The sequence below is a fragment of the Lutra lutra genome, chromosome 5 (genome assembly GCF_902655055.1).
Source record: "Lutra lutra chromosome 5, mLutLut1.2, whole genome shotgun sequence".
NCBI lineage: Eukaryota > Metazoa > Chordata > Mammalia > Carnivora > Mustelidae > Lutra > Lutra lutra.
In genome coordinates, this window is record NC_062282.1 from 151,543,269 (window position 1) to 151,567,450 (window position 24,182).

A 24,182-nucleotide genomic window follows, 5' to 3' on the forward strand; every position below is an offset into this window, starting at 1 on the left:
AGCCACTGCTCCTCAAGCAAAATGAAGAAAAATGACAGCAGGTTGTGAGAATACTAGTCAAGCCACTCGGTTCTTAACCCTTTCTGCCTGTAACTCACTTAAAGTATCTGATGACAGGAGACCCTCCTAACAAGAAAAGCCCCATTCTGCTGATTTCATTCATCTCCTCACTTCCCACCCCTAAACCTGATCTGGGCTCAAAGACCCTGAATGAAGGATGCCTTGGACACCTGACTTTTAAAGATCTGAGAAGCCTTGGCCCAGCTTCCAGTGGGAAGAGTAAGGCCAGAGAGGGTATAAGCTTCAGGATAAAGGTCACATTAGGTCAAGTGGTGACTGTTAAGAGTTAAAGACTTATCAGACTAAAATGATATAAACACTCAAGGAGAGATGACAAATATTTGGAACATCTACCACCACTAACCCTAATTCTAACCTTTAGCCAACACTGCTAATAAATCACGGATATGGCCTCAGAATCCCAGGCATTTCAACTCACCCAGCACCCAGGATTAATTTACCAGAGATGACAAATCAGTAAAAATCTAAGTGCAATCCCTGCTTTTACCTATTTTCTTGAAACTTTCTCCTCATCTGTTCTTTAATGTGAATCTGTGTTTCCACTGTTTGAATTTGGCTACTTTATGAAAACAATTCTATTCTTTCTCTCCCACCCTTGCCTTTAAAAAAAAAAATTCCTTCTCCTTTGGAGAATTTGCAAACCCCAGAACAGTTTCAAATTATGACATTTCCTCCCTGAATACTTCGTCTCCTTAATTCATTTATCACCTCCTTAATTCATTTATCACCTTCAAGAAACTGAGCTCTGATACAGAACTGTTCCAACCGAATTCTGGAACTCTCTCTCATTCATTCCTCCCGACCACCCCGGGAAGCACGAACCTGCTGGCCAACACTATCCCCAAGGCTTTCACAGGGATCTGAGCTTCAGCTCCGGGAGTCCTTCCAGATGGGAAGTACCAGAAGCCCAGCCCTGACCCACACATAGCTGTTCTTCCCTCTCCTGGAACAGAATCTCAGGGCAAGCCCAGTCCAGCAGGGTGGCTGATCGTTTCACCTTAGAAAGGCAGATCCAGGAAGGAAACAAATGAGCTGTCTGAGGCATCAGGCCAAGCGGAGAGAGGTGCTTTTACTGTAAGCTGCTTTACTTTTTTTACTATAAGCTTACCCAATTTATTTTAAAAAAGAAAACAACCTCCCTGTACAAAACCCCACTTAGTAGAGGTTTTATCTCTTAACGGATGGAGATGTTTGTTAAGTTCAAATCACCTGCCAAAGTTTTAGGGAATTTTCAAACTCTTAGGTGATTTTGGTAAATTTCCCATAAAAAGGTTCACGGAGGTGCGGTATTCCCTAAGCATCTGCAGTGAAACCAGTATAACTTCTGGTAGGTTACGGTCAGTGGCATCAGACTTCTTCCTACAGAATTCAGTGACCTATGTTTACATATAAAACAGAACACTAACACTTTAGGTGAGAGAATTAAATTTGCTTTCCGGTTCCAGCCTGGCTGCTGCTGAGGGAAAGGGGGGCCTAACCCAGGGACTTTCTGTAGCTCTCCCCGTCAGGCTGCACAGATAGCAGCACCCGCCATCCTGTGCCTCAGGGAGTCTGCTCACAAGTGGTCTGAGGCCCTCTCTTCACTCTGCCTTCCACAGACTTCAGTCCTTCTCAAACATTTATCTGTAACACTCTGGCTTCTTCAAACCCAGTACTCATTCTTCTCTCCTTTGACCCCCTTTAGGAACTCAAGGGGGAGAGAGAGAGAAAAAAAAAGATATGCTAATTCCTTTAGGAAATGAATACAGCTTTAATTCTGACAGATGTAGATGGCACGTTGTATCACTTATAGACATCCTGCTGAGATCTGCCAGCATTTTTCTAACGCCTAATTTGTCATATCACTCTGTTCAAAGCCTCTGACATCTGCAACAACACGGAGGGACCCAGAGGGCAGTATGCAAAGCAAAAAAAGTCAGGCTGAGAAAGACAAATGCCGTTATGATTTAACTATATGGAAACTAAAAAAATGAAACAAATTAGCAAACCAACAAAAACCAGACTCTTAAATATAGAGGGGCCGGGGGTGGGGGATGGATGAGATAGACGAAGGGGACTGAGAGGTACAAGCCCGCCGTGATAAGTAAGTCACAGAGATGGGAAGTGCGGCATAGGGAATATAGCCGGGAATACAGTACTGACTCCGCATGGTGACAGGATGTGACCCTGTGGTGAGCATGGACTCATGCACAGAATCGTCAGATCCCTACGTTGTAAACCCAAAACTCAGATAACACTGGGTGTCAGCCATGCTTCAACAAAAATTAAAGAAAGAACAAAACCAAAGAAAAGTCTTTACCCCTTCTGTCAGCTGAATAAAGTTCAAACTTCTTAACTTGACATTCAAAGCATTTTGGGAGCCAAATGGGCCTAAAGGTAACAGACAGTCACGTGACAGTAGACACTCTATTGCCCAAATGAAGCTGTTTGTCACAGTGACTGAAACAGTGGCTCATACAGTCCAAGCAGAATGGAGGCATCATGCCCAGGGGAGGAGAACTGCAAGAAAATGGACCCGGAAGCTTCAGCAAAACAGAAGGTAAGGAGGAGAGGAGAGAAAGGGAAGAAGCAATGGTCAGAGAACAGGACACTGGACTCGAGACCAGAGATATTAACGATTCTGGGAGATACCGAGGATGGGTTTCAGGCCAGGTGTCACTTTCCCTGTGGACTGGGAGGCTGGGTGGGATGACGGCAGGGCTGTGCACAGGTAAGTCAGCCAGGAGTCAAGGCCTCTGAGGAGCGTGGGGATGTGAGTGTGTGGAGCACAGCAATGAAGGGTGAAGCTGTGTCACTGGGAAAGCAGCTGCACTGCATCTAGAAAACACTGGCCCCATGGCATCCGGGTGGTGCCCCAATTGCACAGTGCTGACTGGCTTGGACCTGACTCTCCTGACAAGGCTGACATCAGGGGCTCCATGGGTGTGCCACAAGGGGGACTCCAAAGTCACTCGATTAATTCCTGACAATACTCGGCTGCAGTCCATCCTCAGCAAGAGCTAGGGTCTACTAAACCCTTGTCCCTTCAGTCTCAGCCCAAGGAGAGCAAAGGCTCAATGCCCAGTGTTCAAAAGGTGGTTTCTGTTCTTATACCATCTCCTGACCGTATGCACCCATCACATAATCTATCTTTTCCTCCTCAAAAAGGACAGTAGGAGCCAAGACCCGCATGGAAGAGAAAGTCACTTTCTCTTCCTTCATTTAGGGGCAGAAATGAGCAGAAGGGGTAACTGGGGAGACAATCACCAGTCAGCAGAGGTCAGATAATCTTTGAGTTAAGAGCGTTCTTAGGGGTCTTCTTCAACACAATACAAATAACTTCCTGACCGGTTCAGGTAGCTAGCTTGAGCCACAGGTAGTTCTAAGTGTTGGAAAGGTCTTCCCTATAATTAAAATCTTGATTCCTAAATGCCCATTCATGGCTCCTGGTTCTCTTCAGTTGAGAAGCACCACCAAACAAATACACTATATTTCACTATCGATGGTGTAAAACACCATCAATGGTTACGAAGGAAAAATCTTCCAGTAAACCATAAGATGCTGCCGGATATAAGAAACACCCCAAATTCATGCTGTAAGTCCCAGAATGGAGGAAAATTCTTCTTCCACGCAGCAGCCCTTCATTCAGATAGTCAAAGACCGCTTCTCTGGTACTCCACCTCGGGCTTTCCTCCACCTAGCTCCTCCTAGAGCCCCAGATTATTCATTTACAAACATTTTTAAAGGACCCAAAACAGAAAAGCTGGAGGTATGGTCTAAAAACCTCTTTTCCCCCAAACCATTCATGAGTAAGTTACTGGCGAAACATGTCATCCCCTCCAAACATTTAGTGTGTCTTCTCCTACAAACAAAACCCATTTAAAGAGTACAACCATCGAACTGGGAAGTGAACACTGATGCATAACTACGGCCTCATCTCAGAGCCCATTCAAGAGTCCTGTTTCCCAACCACATCCTAGAGCAGAAAGGGATCAGGGCTGTATGTGCTGCCCTCAGCCGTCTCATCCTATGGCTGTCAGTCTGGACCAGTTTCTCAGACACTCCCTGATGCCCACAACCTTGACACTTAGGAAGATGACAGACAGCCCCTTAGTCTGGATGGATCCGGTGTCTCCGTGGGGCTGGATTCAGGTCACACATTTCTGGCAGCAGCCCCAAAAGAAGTGAGGCTGTGCTCTGTTCGGTGTATCCTAGCAGGTGGTGCCGTCAGGACACAGCCCGACAATGCGGAAGTTCCTTCTGATCACGTGCTTTGCCAAAGGGACGTTCTCCATCCATTTCCACTGTGAAGCCACTCTTTCCCCTCTTTGTAATTCATAAGTATTCTGGGGGGAGGTACTTTGAGATTTGGTAACTACTCCATTCCTCATCAAGATTTCAATATACTCCTTTACTTTTTAGATTAGTATGACCTCAGCGTGCCTGGGTGCCTCAGGTGGTTAAGCGTATGCCTTCCGCTTAGGTCATGATCCCAGGGTCCTGGAATTGAGCCTGAAATCAGGGTCTCTGCTCAGCAGGGAGTCTGCTTCTTCTTCTCCCTCTGCCCCTCACCCCACTCGTGTGCTCGTTCTCTGTCTCTCTTAAATAAATAAAATAAAAAAAAAGATTAGTATGAACTCATGTTCCTATATTATTTAATGGGCTAATAAAATCATTACTGTCATTCATTTTCATGCTCAAATTCCAAATGGTAAATTACTATTTACAGATCTTTTCCAACCTGTTCATTTGTGGACATCCGTTTTTCAATGTCTTTATTAAGTTGTATTCATTTTTAGCATTTTATTTATTAAATAAATGAATTTATTTATTAAAATAAAATGCTAAAAATGAATACAACGCATCCAATATTAAGAGCAGCACGGGGCTAACCTCTCCCTACCTCTGAATATTATGTTCCCAAGGATACAGCCCAAGCTTCCAATGTACTTTTTGGCAACCAGGACATATGTTAGCGCATGCAGGGATTACAGGATACAAGGTTCCCAGGGATCCTCTGCTCGAGCTATTACTTAACCCAAGTCTCCATAGACTCTTGCTCCTAATTTTTTGAGCCCGTTTGCAGGTTAACTTAACGAATGAATACCTTCTTTTCATTGTTTCGTGTGTTCCAAGATCCACCTCGTTTCATGTCATTTTCAAGTTAAGATACCTACCTTTATATTTTCTTACAGATTTTTGATAGAAGCATTTTGAATGGGAGGAGAGAGAAAGGTTACGTACTGAGTGATGCATTCTACCCAGAGAAGATATGCACTGAGCACCAACACTGTGACAGCCTGCAGACCTGTTATTTATGTTTAAGGATCTCTAAGTCTGCGGGCACTCAGTGAACTCAACAGGAAAGCGGATGGTGGGTGGTGGGAGCCAGGTTTCTTGCGGCTGCAGTGGGAGTTTACAGGCAGGCAAGCGGGGGAGGCTAGAATGATGCATGTGGTCATGGGTTAGAGCTGGAGACCTGGAGACAAGCTAAGACCTCATTCTTAGCTTGACAAAGACACACAGGGTTACGTACGGAAGTATCTGTGGATATGTGTACAGGAAAGGGTTGGTATATATACACATATTCCCTTGCTCTGTCAGCACAGAGGACCCAGAAGCAACAAAACCACAATGGTAACAAGCACACCTAACGCCCACAGCTTGGTTTCTAATGTCATTCTCCAGTCAGAGGAACCAGGGCTCCTGGTTGAAAACAGCCGATTCTCCAATTGGGACAGGAAGTGCATATAAGATAAGCCTGGAGCACCTCAGAGCACCAGAAAGGAAGAAAGTCCTCAAAAATAAAACAAAACAAAAAACAAAAAACAAAAACCCAATACCCACGGTAATGAGTGCACGTCTAAGGACCCAGAGCCAAGTGAAAGTGCTCCCGAGGGCCAACGACAGAAGAGTCTGGGCAACAAAAACAAGCAAAGTAGCACTGTATTCTAACACAAAGTATCAAATAACCATCCACAAGTCCACACTGGTATCAATACATGAATAAATTAAGAAGCAGAGAAGAAACAAATCATTCACGCAGAGTCATCCCCCAAAAGTCATATTCCTTACGTGTGGCTGTGTTCCGTGGCCTCCTTCTGGAATATAGCGTACAGAAGAGAGAAACAAGGAGCTTCCCGGGGAGGAACCCTGACAAACAGCCAACAAACAGCCAGGTGATGGTGGTCATTCATGTTGACAGTGTGTACCCTGTGATCGTCCTCTCAAAGCCCCAGATCCTCAGTCTGATGAAGAGAATGACATCGAACACATCCCAGTTGAAGGCCGTGCTACAGGATCCCTGAGCAGGAGTCCTCAAAACCATCAGAAATAAAGGAAGTCTATGAATGGTCACAGCCAGAGACAAAGGAGACACAGGACACCCACCTCCTGGACGGGGTCCTGGCACAGAAAACGGACATTAGTAACAACTAAGGAGATGTGAATAAAATACAGACGTTTGTTAATGACCGTGTACCGTGCTGACTGGGTCACTAGATATCACACATGTACTATACTAATGTAGAAGTTAACGGGAAACTGGGTGCATTCTTTATACTGTCTTTGCAATTGCCTGTAATGCTGTTCTAAAAAAAAGAATTTATTAAAAAAAAAGACATTACATAAAAGAGAACATTCTTTCATCAGGAAGAATGGAGGCTGGAAAACAAAGTAAACACTTTTTTTTTTAAAGTGCTGAAAGCATCGTCAGCTCAGAATTCTATGTCAACGTCCTTGAAAAACAATGGCAGAAAAAAGACATCTTCACAGATGAGTGATGCAAGAACTCACACCCAGCAGATCTGCACTGGGAGAAACAATGAAAAAGTCGGCCTAGGTTGACAGGGAATGTGGAACTAGCGGGAGTTACAAACCACACAGGAAGTGCTACTCTGCAGGCTGATCTATAAGCCCATGGCCTTCCTGTCATCACTTTGCCATTCCCGTGACCTTCCCCTCCCCGTCCTGCTGCCATATACAAGGGACCCCTCCGCATTCCTCCTCTACGGGTACCCCGGACCTGGAAGGGGACAGTGGGGATCAGTGGGGCAGAAAAGGCCTCTCAGGGTGAGTCTATCTGCAGACTCTGGGGAAGGGCTGTACGTGGCTGTGCACGTGGAGAATCTGTCACTGGGCTTTGTAAGCACAGGCCTGGGAGGCCAGGTGTCATACAATGCAGAGGACAGTCCTGCAGGACAAGCAATGTCTTGTCTCCCCAGGGCCTCACACTCTGACAAACCACAAGTGCGGGGTGCTGTGAGGCCTTCCCACCAGGTCTTCTGTGCCGCCTTCCCTAGCAGCCCTGCCCATCAACACGCCGACAGCTACCAAGTAAAACGCGTCTTCCATCCTGTCAACTATGGACCTGCTTCTGAAGCCAGTATTCTAAACTTCTGCTGATCCTTTACATATTTTGGCTTCTTCCACCCTCTGCTGCTGGTGAGGGAAAGATAAGCACAAGGAAGATAAAAAGGCAAACCAAGTGGGGAGTTCAAGCAACCCACTCAGGAGACAGAGCACGCAAGGTCAGAGTTAGACAGGAAGGCGAGTGGACAGACTGTCTCAAGTCTCTGGCAGATGGACGGGCTCTTCGCTTCCACTTCAATTAAGATTCAGAGACACAAAGGAAAACGTCAGAGCTTCTGGGAAGGTTTTTGAACAGAACCATCAGCAGTTATTTTTTATAAGCAATTTTTAGTTTTAAAAAGCTATGGCTTAAGTGTTTCCGTTTTATTTTTTTGAAGTTTTTAATTCCAGTAAACATACAGTGTTATATTAGTTTCAGGTGTACAAAACAGTACTTCAAGAATTCCACACAACACCCAGTGCTCACCATAAATGCCCTCTTTAATCCCCATCACCCATTTCCCCCATTCTCCCACCCCTGCCCCTCTGGTGACTATCAGCTTGTTCTCTACAGTTAACAGTCTGTGTCTTGGTTTGTCTCTTTTCTCCCCCCTTTGCTTGTTTGTTTCTTAAATTCCACATTTGTCTTTCTCTGACTCATTTTGCTTAGCGGTATACTCTAGTTTCATCTATGTTGTCGACAATGGCAAGATTTCATCCTTTCTGATGGCTACGTAATATTCCATTGTAAACACACACACACACACACACACACACACACACACACACACACACACACCCATCTTCTTTATCCGTTCATCAGTCAGTGGACACTTGGGTTGCTTCCCTATCTTGGCTATCAGAAATAATCCTGCTATAAACATAGGGGTGCCTGTATCCCTTAGAATTAGTGTTCTTGTATTCTTTGGTAAGTACCCAGTAGTGCGATTGCTGGGGCATAAGGTCGGTCTATTTTTTTTTTTTTTTAAAGATTTTATTTATTTATTTGTCATAGAGAAGCGAGAGTGAGCACAGGCAGACAGAGTGGCAGGCAGAGGCAGAGGGAGAAGCAGGCTCGCTGCCAAGCAAGGAGCCCGATGTGGGACTCGATCCCAGGACGCTGGGATCATGACCTGAGCCGAAGGCAGCTGCTTAACCAACTGAGCCACCCAGGCGTCCCAAGGTAGGTCTATTTTTAAGTTTTTGAGGAGACCTCATACTGTTTTCCACAGTGGCTGCACCAGCTTGCATTCCTACAAACAGTGCACGAGTTTCCTCTCTTTCCCCATCCTCACCAACACTTGTTTTTTGTGTTCCTGATTTTAGCCATTCTGAGAGGTGTGAGGTGATATCACTGTGGTTTTGAATTTCATTTCCCTGATGATGGTTGATGATGAACATCTTTTCATGTGTCTGTTGGCCATCTGGATGTATTCTTCAGAGAGATGGCTGTTCATGGCTTCTGCCCATTTTTTAATTGGATTGTTTTACAGGTGTGGAGTTTGATAAGTTCTTTATAGTATTTTGGATACTAGTTCTTTATCAGATATGTGGTTTGTAAATATCTTCTCCCATTCCGTAGGCTACCTTTTAGTTTTGTTGATTATTTCCCTCTCTGTGCATAAGATTTTTACTCTAATGAAGACTGAATCCTTTATTTTTGTTTTTGCTGCCCTTGCCTCAGGAGAAAATATCTAGAAAGAAGATGCCACAGCCAATGTCAAAGACGTTACTGCCTGTATCACCTTCTAGGATTTTTATGGTTTTAGGTCTCATGTTTAGGTCTTCTGATTCTTTTTTGAATTTATGTTTGTCTGTAGTATAGGAAAGTGGTCCACTTTCTCTTCTGCATGTGGCTGTACAGTTTTCCCAACGCTGTTTGTTGAAGAGATGGTCTTTTTCCCATTGGATATTCTTCTCTGCTTTGTCAAATATTAATTGACCATACAGTTGTGGGTTTATTTCTGAGTTTTCTCCTCTATCCCATTGTTTTCAGTTTTTGATTTTTTTTTTTTATAATTCCACATTTTCTAAAAAGTGGATCGCATGGAAGATAAAAGAGAAATATCTGCAACTCAGGCAAAGAGATACATACAATTCAAACTCTTCTTTCCTATCACAGCAGTACATTTAAACTGTAGGCTCCATCTTTTCTGAGGTAATTAAATCCATATTCAATTAGAACAAAAAAAACTTTAAGCACTAAAACAACAGTGTGACTCTATTTTTGTGATGGTTTTTTTTAGGATAAAGATACTAGACTTACACTAAGGGGCCCAAATTACTGATATTTAAAGATATTTTACAATATGTTTATGATTTATCTTTACTTGCTTTCATAAAATGATTTTTTATATTCACAAAGTAAATTTTCTATACTGTACAAAGTGATATTTTCCTATTTATTGCTCGATAATAAATATAGAGCTATAGAAGTGTTTTTTTTCTTTAAGAAGTATGATGGGAAAAAGAAGGTAAAGGGCCATTTAAGTAATTCTGTGCAAGCAGCCAAAGGAACAGTAAGAAGCACCTGATAATGCTGGCTGATACCAAGACTGAAAAGCAACATTATTATTTGGTTGCATCTTTATCTAAATTACATTTTTCTACTAACAATGGAAAGACTGTCCACAGATAAAACCGTAAGAGATTTCCAACTTGACAATGGTTTGACATAATGGAAGACTGATAAACAGTAACAGTAAAGCCTATATAAATTTTTAAAGTCCAAGAAAATAAATCCTTAACTTTCAGACAAATGTACATTTTAAACTATCCAAGAGCCTGTAACTTCCCTTTTATACTACCACAGATCCGCTAGCTACATTACAAAGAACTCATTCTCTAACTAGAGGTAACGAATAAAACCACAAATTGAGCTGTCCTTCCTGTCAATGATGTCACGGACACTGCACTGGGAAAGATGTCCTTCAGGCACCCGATGAAGGGCATTCAGTAAAACAAACATAGGCAAGCTCTTGGAACATCGTTGACAAAGCAAGAAAACAAAATATTTATATTTAACAATGTGTAATTTTTAGGTCAGTTATAAACTCTGTCCTTAAGTGGAAGGAAAGCTCAATAAAACTAAGTATCTTCATGAAATCATTTCAGTGCAGTGCACACTTATTTTGCTCACAGCATTCTGCTGACCGCTGCAGAGAACAGCAAGATACATGCTTTCACATAAAGAAGGCTGCAGTCCTTTTTCCCTTCTGCCCGTCAAGTGTGCAAGTACCAAGATAACAGGAGAACACCATCAGGGAGGTTCAACAAGGCGCTCTGGAGACCGCAGAGACCCAGGATGGTACATGCACTGAGGGGGTACCCAGGTCTCCTGGGGTTGTTTTTTTGGACTCTTATGAACTCATGGTAGTTCCCATTGCAGTGCACAGAGAGGTACTGATCTAAGGTTTCTTGACTGAATGGAGGGTGGGCTGAACTGACAGGCCAGCCCGGGAAGACTGAGACACGTACCTTCGGGTCCACTCCTTGAGATTATGAGTTATAGGCTGTTACTCGGAGGCAAGTGTCCTTGCACCTTACGTGGACAATAGGGACAGAAGGGGCTCTGTGGAGGGATGGGGCAGCAGCAGCACACGAATGTGGCAGGCCAGCAAGCGTGTTTCAGTGCAGAAGGACTCTCTCTGGAGCACAAGCACAGCCAGAAGAGCAGAGACTTATGGCATGTTGAGGACTGCTCTGCTGGAAAGAGGGGGGGCCAGAAGAGGGTTGAGACCCTGTGTGTGCTGGGCCGGTGCTAAGCTCACCCCATCCCCAGAGGCTACTAGGCCTCCATCTAGTGTCACTTGGCTCAGCTGAAACAGCATCTCCCTGACCCCGATCATGGAGAGTGTCCCAGGGCCCCCCTCCTCCCAGGCTCTTCACCTGGGGAGGGGAGAGGGGAGCCCACACTGTGTGGGGTCTGCTTGGCCACTGCTAGTTCCCTGCATACCCCCACCCAATGCTTCCTGCTGGGTCTCCCAAGCCCACACTGGGAGGGCAGAGAAGCCAGGAAAAACCTCCCAGCTGCTTAAGAGCAGCAGCCGGCTACAGAGCAGAGCGGCTCGGCAGCCCAGTGTGTTGGCTGAGGCAGGCATGCGACCCTGCACGCTGAGCCCCAGCGCAGCGCCATGACCGAGGCGGCCACTGAGTCTCACCAAGGACTACGCCTCCCACGGCTTGCAAATCCTAAATCCTAAATCCTAATGACTAGTCCCTGCCTTGGCACACAGCTGCTGTGAGGAAGAGGCCTTGAAGTTGAATTTACTATGCCCCGTCCACCCCCTCACCCAACCTTCCCCCCGGTATCTAAAATGGCTTTCACGTTGCTTTTTCCCACCTCTGAGCTTCTCCTCTGAGGGTTCTCCTGCCTAGAAGACTGTTCTCAACTTGTGAATTCCCGTTCAAACATCGCCTCCTCAGGACAGCCCTCTCTGACTCTGCAGAACTAGGTTGGCCTCTTAACGATGTCTTGTAATTATCCTCTCTGATTCAATGTTTATCTTCTCTGCCTGATCATAACTCCACGAAAGCAGCAGCTCTCACGTGGGTCTTGTACACCTGGAGACCTGACAGGAGCTCAAAAAATATCTGTTCATGAATTAGCATATGGAAGCCAAATCCCTCCGCTTGCTGTTACCCACCCAGCCTAATACTCCGCCCTCACCCTCAGACGCCTGCCCCTCCAGGCAGGTCTCTGACTCACGCGGTTCCCCCACGGTGGGGTCTTCTCTGGTCCAATCCCAACAACCAAGCAGGGCCTAGCACAATGAAAGGCTCCTCTCTAAAGTCCTCTGATTGGTTCCTGCCAGCCTTCAGAGTCAGGAACTCGTTCTTGGTAATACTGAGGCCTGTCCTCCTAAGTCAGCACTCAGTGGTCCCAAATATTGCACGCATGTCTGTCTCCCTATTGGAGTAAATGTTCCTTAAGGACCCGCACTCGCATACACTTACTTCTTCTGTAGAGCCCTAAAGGGTCGCTCATAGAACGCTTGGCAAGAGCAAATGTAATTTAGTATCTGTGGATGAACTATTTTACACCAAATGTGCTTGAAACAATTATGTCACAGGGAAGAAAGGCCAGAAGAACAAAGAAAAAGTAGACTTGGGAATTTAAAAAAATAAGTACTAGTCTTAAAGTTAGAGAAATAAGTACACTGATTCCATAATTATAAATGAGGTAGTGCTCATTCAAGACACATGAAGAATAAATAACAACTGCAAACTTTAACAAATTCATTAGCTCAATAAAGTCACAATCATCCTATTAGGTGATTAGGCAGAAGCCCTCGCTGTTGTACAAAGGAGGACGATGGTTCAAAGACTCCTTCACCCAAAGTCCTAAGACTAGTCATCACTGGGTCTGGGATTCCAGTTCCAGCCTTGTGACTGTCAATGCCAAACTCTTTGCTATTTTAGAGGTGCCCTATGATCTGACAGAGTTTTAATTTTGCTTTTGTAACTAAAAAGATGATGCAGAATCCTGTGGCGAATTACAGGTCAGTTATAGACCCTTAAATATAATTCTGAAAGGTGAAGAAAGTAGAAGAGAGTGGGACTGCTTTGGAAGCACAGATCTGTGAGCCAGAAAAAATATTCCATGACACTTTTCTGGGGTGAGGAATATGTTAACAGGTGCACCGCCGTGGAGAACGGACTGACACCAAGACAGAATTCTACTTGGAAAACAGCACGTGATGAACAATAGCTCAGGGGTTCAAAGAAGAAAGGGCAAAAGTTCTCCTATCAAGAAACAACCAAGACCCTTTCACACCCTAAAATGAGCCTATTTAAGCAAAATCCACAAATTCCCAAACAAAATGGCATTTTAATTTTTCTCTAATTAAAAGTAAAAATTAAAGGTAAAAGTGTATTTCATTGCTGGAGGGGAGGGGCATGGGAGGGATGGGGTAGTTGGGTGGTGGACATGGGGGAGGGTATGTGCTATCGTGAGTGCTGTGAAGTGTGTAAGACTGATGAATCACAGACCTGCCTCCCTGAAACAAATAATACATTATATGTTAATAAAAAATAAAGTGTACTTCAGAAATCTTTTCAATGAATGGATTTATTTCCACTGCTTTTGTTAACAATACATCCATGCTTTCATTTAAATAATCTGTGTAACTTTTCAGGTTAAATAAAATAAACTGCATCATCCTAGAGCAGCTTGGTTCAGACAGAGAATTCATAACTCTGAAATATTTAACCTCTGTGTTTAGGTCACGACTTGAGAGGTAATCTTCCGGTTTCACACACACAGACACTTAGTATGTCTCTACTCCTTGTAAAGCAAAGTGGTTGTCTTCATTTTTACATTTTTTTGGCTCACATTTTATTTTTTTTAAAGATTTTTATTTATTTATTTGACAAATAGAGAGATAGAGATCATAAGTAGGCAGAGAGAGAGGGGAAGCAGGCTCCCTGCCGAGCAGGGAGCCTATTGTGGAACTTGATCCCAGGACTCTGAGATCATGACCTGAGCCGAAGGCAGAGGCCCAACCCACTGAGTCACCCAGGTGCCCTTGTCTCACATTTTAACATCATTCTATCCTTATCTGGCCTGTAACATTCCACCCTGAACACTGAAAATGAGAACCAAAGTCACCAGAGATCACCTCATGAGCACCTGCTATGAGTCTCTCAAAGTAAGAATACTTACAGGCGTACAACTCAAACGAAGCTTCCAGTTTAAGAATTTTTGTGTTGCTTTTGACCTTTAGCCTGTACCACATTAAAAAAAAGTCATCTCTACACCCAACATGGGGCTCAAATTCATGACCCTAAGATCGAGAGTCACATGCTGCACCGACTGAGCCAGTTGGATGTCCCAGATCCCACTTTTGAACAAGTTTAAAGAAGTGTTACTTTACATGCCATAACTTTCTAGAAATGTAAATTCAATGATTTGGGTAAATTCACAGGGGGTGTGCAACCACCACCAGACAGTTCTAGAATGTTTTCATTACCCCCTAAAGTTCTGTTGTGCCTGCAAGTGGGTGGTCTGCACACCCAGCCCCCAGCCCGTACACGCACTAACCTGCCTCGTGTCTCTACAAGTGGGACTCCCCTAGAGTCTAGAAATTATGCCATTCGCAGATGTTTCTAACTCTGGGCTTCCCCCGAGCATAAGGCTTTCAGAGGTCTATCTGCATTGCTGCAGGTGTTAGTGGTCAACTCCGTGTAACTGCTGAACTGTGTTCCGTCCTGCAGCTACGCCGTGTTGTTTTTCCACTGGCTGGCTGATGGACACCACTCGTGCTGTTTCCACCATTTAGACTTCTGTAAATAATGCAATGAGTACTCATGCACAAGTCTGCATGTGGACAACTCATTGTTTTCATTTCTCTTAGGTAGATTCCCGGAAGCAGGAAATATGATAAATTTGTGCATCACTTAAAAAAACCCTGCCTGTTTTCCAAACTGGTTGTATTATTTCACATTCCTACCAACAATGCACAAGGGTTTCAGTTTACTCACATCCTCAACAAAACACGGTCATATCTGACTTTTTTTATTGTAGTCATTCTAGTGAGTGTGAAATAATATCTCATTGTTTCAACTGTTTTCTAATAATTGATGAAATGCTAAATCATTACATCCTCTGCCCATTGTAAAATTGTCTTATTACTGCCAATTTCTTCTTTTTTTTTTTAAGATTTTATTTATTTATTTATTTGACAGAGATCACAAGTAGGCAGAGAGGCAGGCAGAGAGATAGAGGAGGAAGAAGGCTTTCCGCGGAGCAGAGAGCCCGATGTAGGGCTTGATCCTAGGACCCTGGGATCATGACCTGAGCCGAAGGCAGAGGCTTTAACCCACTCAGCCACCCAGGCGCCCCATTATTACTGCCAATTTCTAAGAATTCTTCATATACCAGCCATATATCATCAGATCTATAAGCTGGAAATAATTTCTCCCAGTTTGTGGGTTTGTCTTTTCATTTTCTTCATGGTATCTTCTGAATAACAACTTCTGAAGACTAACACTATTCTTGTCTTTTATGGATAGTGTTTTGGAGTAAGAACTTTCTGTCCTAAATGCCAAAGACTTTCTCCTATGATTTCTTCTAGAAATTTATGTGGTTTTACTTCTTACATTTTGTCTATTATCTATTGGGAAGTCATTCTCATAAACTGGAAGGTAAGGGTCTTCATCCTTTTTTGTCTTTTGCATCTGGAGGACAACCCTTCTGGGACTACTTGTTGAAAAGACTATCTTTTCCCCACAGAAAGGTCACTGCGCCTTTGCTGAAAATCAACTGAGCATTAAAGGATTTATTTGTAGACTCTCAGTTCTGACCCATCAGTCTACGGGCCCATCCTTATGCCAATGCCACACACCCTGATTACTGAAGTCTTCCGACATGGTTGTACTTTCTCAAAATTCTTTGGGCTATCCTAGGTACTTTGATTTTTAGGATTACCTTATTAATTTCTACAAAGCATATTATTTGGAAAGTTGTCAGCTATTATTTCTTGGAATAGTTTTTCTGCCACTCTGGGTCCTCTGGAATGTGACAGTGTCCCACAGGCCTCAGAGGCTCTGTTCATTTTCTTCAGGTTTTTTTTTTTTTTTTTCTAACTTGTTCTACTGAGTGATAATTTCTATTGCTCTACCTCCAAGCTCACAGATTCTTCTGTTGTTTTGAATCCGCTATTCAAGTCCTCAAATGATGTTTTTCATTCCCAATATTGTACTCTTCAACTCCATGATTTCCATGTGGCTCTTTTCCATAATTTTGCTATCCTTTATTGAGAATCTCTAAGTGTTGGCTTCTGGGGCCATTCACTATTGTCATATTTTTCTTTTTAATTCTTTAAATATCATTTCTTTCAGTTCTCCAAATGTACGTTAATTCCTTTGAATTCTTTCTTTGCTAAATTCAGCATCTGAGAATATTCAGAAGCAGCTTCTGCTGACTTTTTCTTTTATTTATTTTCTAAATAGGCTCCGTGCCTGGTGCAGAGCCCAATGAGGGGTTCGAACTCACGACCCTGAGATCAAGACCTGAGCTGAGATCAAGAATCAGATGCTTAATCAACTGAGCCACCCAGGTGCCCCTGCAGATTCTGAGTATGAGTCACACTTTCATATTTCTTTGCTTAGCTTGTCATCTTTTGTTAAAAACCAGACCTTTTGGACAATAAAATGTCTCAACTCTGCATTCTGATCTTTTTTTTCCCCTTAAGGTTGCTGCTGTTGCCTTGTCTGTTTGCCTGCTTTTTGTTCAGTAGCATAGCTGGGTTAGACCTGTGAAGTCTGCTTCCTCTGTGGTGTCTCTTCCACTGATGTCTCTGCTCAGTTTCTTATTTATTTAATATTCTTCCAAGACTAGCTGTCAGCCAGTTACTGGACACGGGTGCTCAAACATCTCAAATCGGTAAGGCTGATATCATCTGCTAATGGATCTGGGTGTAGGGAGAGAAGAGTGTTCAAAGCCGTGGCCACTTCCAGTCCCGCCTGGTTTACTCTTGCCAGTCCTGTCTCCTACCTGCAGGCACAGAGTCTCAAGGTCGTCCGGGAATGTAAACAGCTTCAGCTCCAAAATCACGGAGCATGTGGTCTCAGACAAGAACATACTTGAGATAGACACTGACGTTCCTCCACCTGCCAGTCCCCAAGACGTCACTTCCAGAGACAACAGTGTCGGGCATGGTGTCACCCACCCTTCTGTCACTGCTGGGCTAGCCCTCTGTCCTTGCCACCCGCCCTGCCCCAGCAGAAACCCCCAGCAACATAGCTTGGGGAGTGTGGGAAGCAGCCCCGGGCCAAACACCACAGCTTCCCATTGTTCCCACCCAAAGTCTGGCAGCTGTTCAAAACATCAATGAGCCTCAGATTGTTATATGCCTCTGGTTGATTTCCAGAACACTGAAGGGGCTGCTTTGTCAGTTTTGTCCAGTTTTAGAGTCGTTTTCTTCTGAAAAGAAAATCCGGTGATCTCCTTACTTGGTCACAGCCAGAAAGGCCACTTCTGCTTACTTTTAATCCTTTACAGTTTTTCTTACGATTTTTACTTTGAAATATTTCAAAGCCCAAGAATAAGAGAGAATATAATGAACATCTACGTACTCAACCCTCAGCTTAAGAAGTGACACATGATTGGCTCGTCCGAACCTCCTCACATACTTCCCCCTGATCCTAAATTCGCCGCCCCTCAAAAAATCTCCTTTCCAGAAAGACCCATTATCCCAAAACTTGATATTTGTTCATCTAATTTGTACTCCTGCTATTTTATTCATATCTATCTATACATGGCAGCTACAGTTGTGCATTTTTAAATGCACATTCATTTTTATGTTATTTGTACATATTCTTCTACAACTTACTCTTTTATGCTCATTATTATGTTTTTGGGATTTAGTCATATAAATACGTGTGGCTTTAACTCACTGACAGTTAACCACTCTATAAATACGCCACAATCCCTCCATTCTCCCGTGATGGACATCTGGGTGTTCCCAATAAATGCTGTTACATAACGCTGCCACGAACACTCTCGTGTGCTTCTCATGCACACAGGCAAGAGTAACAAAGGTCTGGAGGATGACAGGGAGGGGTCCCCGATGCTTGTGTAAATACACGAAATCTCCCCACTGGCTCCCACACGGTCGGAGGCAGAAAGTGGGAGAGCTCATAAGAAGGCAAACGATTGTCCTCCATGACGGGGATTCAAGGCCTTCCACAGAACCTGGGTTTAGAGTCACGAGAGGCCTTCCCAGGCAGGAGGCAACTTGTCCTATGTCCCCCAGCAAGTCAGTGGAAAAGCTAGGACTAAAACCTAGGTTTCCTGTCTTCCTTGTTCTCAAAGCAAGAGCTGTGGACCAGAGGCATTAGCATCGGCTAGGAATTTGTTAAAAATACAGAATCTCAGGCTGTACCCCAGATATGCTGAATCAGAGTCTGCATTTTAACAAAATGCCCAGGTAACCTGTATGCACAGTAAAGTCTGGAAAGTACTCTGGAGGAGGTATACAGGCAAGGAATTCCCAGATCACAATGTAGCAGTTCTTTAGCGATATCACACAATGCCAAATTTCTCTCCAAAGTACTGTACCAATTTAGTTTCCCAGATTACTTTGATTTTTTCTGTGTGTAATTACAGCATAAAGCCATTTCTCATTGCTCTCACGTCTGCTTTGATTCCGTTTGCCTTACCACGTCCCACTTCGTAACACTAGACCCTCAAACCTGAAGTTCCTTCCTCGTACTGCTCCACACTAACCTGTGACGAAAGGGGTACATGGTCAAATCGATTTGGGAAACCACAGGTTAATCTACGTAGGACAAGTTCTTAACCCGAAGACTCTCAGAGATCTTAGCATGTCTCTCAGGAACCCGTGAGAGCGGACTACATTTCAAGCATTTTCCTAAGCTTATTTCACCACTTGCCTTTTTTCAGTCCTGGGTCATCTCTGAAAACACTGGAATAAACTAACATTTTAAGGAACACACATGAGGGGAGATCTGTGATTATTTATAGAGGCTTCCAACCTTTTTAAAACAAAAATCATTAATAAAATCAATTTCTGGGGCGCCTGGGTGGCTCAGTGGGTTAAGCCTCTGCCTTCAGCTCAGGTCATGATCTCAGGGTCCTGGATTGAGCCCCAGGTCGGGCTCTCTGCTCAGCAGGGAGCCTGCTTCCCCCCAACCCCTCCCTGCCTGCCTCTCTGCCTACTTGTGATCTCTCTCTGTCAAATAAATAAATAAAATCTTTAAAAAAAATCAATTTCCTCTCTTATAATCTCCAGATCTTCTCATATTTAGAAGACTCATTCTAGCTACTTCTTTGCAGCTTTATGTCTGTAAACTACCACCACCAGGAAAGAAAAATACATTTTGCTCAAATGAATTTCTCTCTCTCCAGGTTTCTTCATGCTTTCAGTAAAAGAAATCAGTATGGAATGATCAGGTCCAAAATTTCAAATAGTTTTTCTTTGCTCTAAAACAGCCGAGGAGAACAAATTAGCAGCTGCTCTGAGACCTAGAGCAGAAAAGCCCCATGTCTCTAATTCAGTGTTCCCACACAGATGGCCTGCTGAAACAGGCTGTCCCTTTATCTCCCTGTGGTTTCCCTGAAGAAATTAAAAGCTACAGGACTCCAGTGATCTCTGGATAGTGAAGATCACTCACTCTCTTTTATTCTTTGTGTTTTACTATTGTTTCAGCTTTTCTACAATGAGCATGTGTTACTACTTTTGCAACTAGAAAAAATACAGTTTCATTCTAAAAGGCTTAATTTGAAAGGAAGAAAACAAGTCACAGAACAATAAAATTGAAATCCATCTCATTACTCTTACCAAAGTAGACACAAAAGGTGACCCTCAATTGGGGTGCAGATGCCTCTGCAAGATTACTGTCTAAAACTGATTATGTCTAACATTATTTAAATACGACATTAAACTTTAAAACCTTTATGAACACAGACTCAGCTTTATCTAGGTTTCAACTCTGGGAGATGACAGACCACTGGCGAACCCACGGGTCTGACTCTTGCTGCGCTCTCCTAGTTCTAGAAGATGGGAGTGCCTACACCATGTACAGCTACGGCGAGGATGATGAAAACATGGATTAAAAAGCGCCACATCGAAGAGATTATGCTGAGTGAAATAAGTCAAGCAGAGAGAGTCAATTATCATATGGTTTCACTTATTTGTGGATCATAACAAATAGCATGGAGGACAAGGGGAGATGGAGAGGAGAAGGGAGTTGAGGGAAATTGGAAGGGGAGGTGAACCATGAGAGACTATGGACTCTGAAAAACGATCTGAGAATTTTGAAGGGGTGGGGGGTGGGAGGTTGGGGGCACCAGGTGGTGGGTATTGTAGAGGGCACGGATTGCATGGAGCACTGGGTGTGGTGCAAAAATAATGAATACTGTTATGCTGAAAAAAATAAAAAAATTTAAAAAAAAAAAAAAAAAAAAAATATGGAAGCAAGTAGTTACAAAGGAAAAAAAAAAAAAAAAAAAAAAAAAAAAAAAAAGCGCCACATCATGTCAGCAGGGAAACACAAATTAAAACAACTCATTAGAATGGCCACAATCCAGAACACAGACAGCAGCAAAGCTTGCGATGATGTGGAACAAGAGAAGCTCTCATTTATTGCTGGTGGACCTGCAAAACGGTACAGCCGCTGGGGAGGACGGTCTGGCAGTTTATAAAATGAAACGCGCGCTTACCACGCAACTCAGCAATCACGCACCCAAAGGATCTGAAAACTAACATCTAGACAAAAACCTGCACACGAATGTTTACAGCAGCTTAATCCATAATTGCCAAAACTCGGAAGTAAGCAAGATGTCCTTCAGTAGGTGACAGATAAATTGCGGTACATCTGGAAAATGGAGCACTGTTCAGCATTCACAAGAAATGCACTATCAAGCCATGAAAAGACAGGGAGGAAACCTAAATGTATACTACAAACTGAAAGAAGCCGGTATGCACAGGCTAGATGCTGTTATGATTCCAACAACAGGACATTCTGGAAAAGGCAAAACTATGGAAATAGTAAAAAAATTTATCAGTGGTTGCCAAGGGGTGAAGAAATGGGAGGGATGGGGGAAGGGATGGATAGGCAGAGTGCCGAGGATGTTTAGGGCAGTGAACATAGTCGGTATGATATCGTCACAGTGGGTACAAATCTGTCCAAACCCATAGAATGTTCCATAGCAGTAGTGACCCTCCAAGTAAACTATGGACCGTGGGTGATTAGAGGTCATCGCTGTAGGTTCACCACCTGTAACGCATTCACAGCTCCAGATGGGGGAGGCCGATAGTGAGGGAGGCCCTGCCTGTGTGGGGCTGTAGGGGAAATCTCCGTACTTTCCACTCAGCTATGCTGGGAACATAAAACTGCTCTGAAGAATAAAGTCTATTAAAAAAACAACCCCCCCCAAAACCCCTTGTAGTCCAGTGTCTGGCATATATATAGTAAGTGCTCAATAAATTGCAACTCTTGTTACTAAAGCAGTTAAATTAGAGATAACCTCAAATGCTCCCACAAGAAATGAGGACAGTTACTACTGAGTCCGTTTAGACATTTATCCTGATAAGATAAAAAGCATCCTCCTTGAAGAGGTAATCCTTCAGAGTCCATAACCTAGATGAATGATTCTCAATGGAACATGTCATTTTGCAAAGTTATTAAGTGAAATGTAGAAATGCAAAATGACTAAGGATTCCATCACAGCCAGTTATTTAGTAAGTGCAAGTTTTACAGACTCTCAAAATCATTATTTAAGAAACAAATTCAACTAAAGGAAAAAGAAATGCATCTCAAGAAACGAATGGTAATACCAAAAATGAATATTAAAAAATGAATATAATCATAGAATTATGTTGTAAATGATATGGTTCTGTGGTGGTAAAATGCTTACCTACAAAGCACTAATTTCTAGAAGGAACAACAAAATTTACAGCCCCCCTTGTTCTGTTTACCTGGATGAGTCATGGTGACGGGCTCCTCTTTGGATTTATTATTGTAGATGACTACGGCAACTGCATTGTGGAAAGCAGCCCGTGATATTTTCTCTTTAAATGTGCAATTTCCCCTCTGCAGCAAGGCAATCCACTGTTTGATGTTAGGAGGGACAAAGAACCGTGTCTGAGGATCACAGCCCAGATGATCAGCAACTAAACAGAAAAGAAAAAAACAACATTAATTTTTCTCAACATAAATAAAATCAATCAAATCTTTATCAAAGTGCTCAACTGTTCCCCAAATACTGGGTGTATCCAAAGCACTTTGAGCAGCTCCCTGCCAGCAGAACTATGAATATACCCATGAACCTGAACCCTCATCTGTACAGGGAGAGAGAGGCTCCATTAACATGTTACCTGTGATGCAAATGAAAACCGTGAAAAATCCTATTTAACGTCATAGGCTGACAAAGGAAAAACAGACTGACAATGCCCAGAGTAGGCTAGTGAAGAGAGGGGGACAAAAGGGCAAACAGAGACACCCTCATCCCCCAACACCCAGGTGACTGAGTGATCTACCCCTGACTTCTGCTCATTCGTTGGCACTTACTCTTCTCTCCACACCCCTACCCTACCCCCACCCTCTTCTCACCCCGCCTCACCCCACCCCCACGCTGCAGAGAGAGACTGATTTTGCTTGAGGTAAACGAGGCAGCCAAACTAACCTTTGCTTCAGTTACCAAGTGGCTTGTTGAAATTCAAGCATGTTTGAACAAATTTCTTCATAAGTGTCTAAGGAAATTACAAAGGTAAGTTCTGGCTTGTATTGGAAGTTCAAATAGTTAAAATAACATGAAACTAGAAACTAGATTATTCTTGTAATTTACATTTATTGGTAAAAATTACAATTCCACATTAAGATATATATATATTAACTTTACTATATCCACTTTTCTAACAAGATGCATGCAGACCCCAGGACACTCCCTTGGGGACCCTGATTGCACGGCTATTGCTGTGGATCTGGGCGTGGGGGGGGGGGGGAGTCTGTTCCAGACACCGGTTGAGTACACAGCAGCTTGTAAGGCCAGGCTCCTCTCTTCGAGGCAGCACAGATGGTCACAACAGCCCTGCCCAGCCCTGCCCTGGCTGCTCCTTCCTCTCCCCCTCTCCTCATGTTTCCAACAGGTGAACTTGAACCGGCAGGGTGGTCCAGAAGGTGAGGGGGGAAGAATCGCAATGGAGAAGGCTGCAGACCGCCATCCACAATGCCAGAAGACGGCCCTAGGCTCTGCACTGGCTGGGGTGGGGGTGGGGGCAGGGAGGGCAAGAGAGTAACAGTAAAAGCAAATAAATATAAAAATACGAAATCAGTATTAATAATCGACTATATGAAAAGTTGACATCAGTGGGGAAATACATCTTTCCACGTCCTGGAAGCACACTACTTAGCCAGAGAAATGAAACGTTCATGCCACTTAAACCACACAGTGTAGAGATGCCAACTAACGGGAGAAATGGTACATCTATCATTCCCACTTACACTGTATTTCACCCCGAATTCTCTTATTATCGTGGTGAGGGATCATGAGAGTGTATTTGCTATCAGAGGTCTCCTGACACAACTGAGACATAAATAATTTCACAATGTCATGATTTACATTGTTGACAAATATCACCCCTTTCCTTAAACAATTTCTGCACTCTGAAACTTTAGTCCTTTCTCAGTCAAAGTAAATGGATGGGAAAAAAAGCCTATATCACAATTTTAGCAATTATTTTTGTTTATTTTTATTTTTTTAAACATATTTTACATTAAAAAATATTTTATTTATTTGAGAGACAGACAGTGAGAGAGAGCATGAGCGAGGAGGAGATCAGAGGGAGAAGCAGACTCCCCATGGAGTTGGGAGCCCGATGCAGGACTCGATCCCAGGACTCCAGGATCATGACCTGAGCTGAAGGCAGTCGCTTAACCAACTGAGGCATCCAGGCACCCTTATTTTGTTTATTTTTAAAGATTTTATTTATTTGAGAGGGAGAGAGAGAACGTGTGTGCATGCACACGCAAGTTGGGGGAGGGGCAGAAGGAGAGGGAGAAGCAGGCCCAATCCCCTCTCAGGGCTAGATCCCAGGATCCTGGGATCATGACCTGAGCCCAAGGCAGGTGCCCCAGTAGTCAACTATTTACTGAAAGACACACTGAAGGCATTGTGAAACTCTGAAATCCTGAAACAGACTGTTCACTTGCAGTGGAATCTGTTTCCCAGATAATTATGCTGCTTTAGAATAGAAGCATTTAGGATATGTGTTAGATAACCTGTCTTGGAAAAACCTCCAATACCA

At 43.5% G+C, this 24,182-nt stretch overlaps 1 protein-coding gene across 4 annotated transcripts in view; it reads right to left on the minus strand.

The window, feature by feature from the left end:
* RNF130 (ring finger protein 130) overlaps positions 1-24,182 on the minus strand; it is a 142,166-nt gene that overhangs the window by 84,631 nt on the left and 33,353 nt on the right. For all 4 annotated transcript variants that reach the window (XR_007127346.1, XM_047729214.1, XM_047729215.1 and 1 more), the window contains exon 2: positions 21,855-22,049. Coding sequence is in view for 3 of the 4 variants with exons in the window: in XM_047729214.1 (XP_047585170.1) it covers positions 21,855-22,049 (195 nt within the window). In the remaining variant the exon portion in view is untranslated. The remainder of the gene's footprint in view (positions 1-21,854; positions 22,050-24,182) is intronic.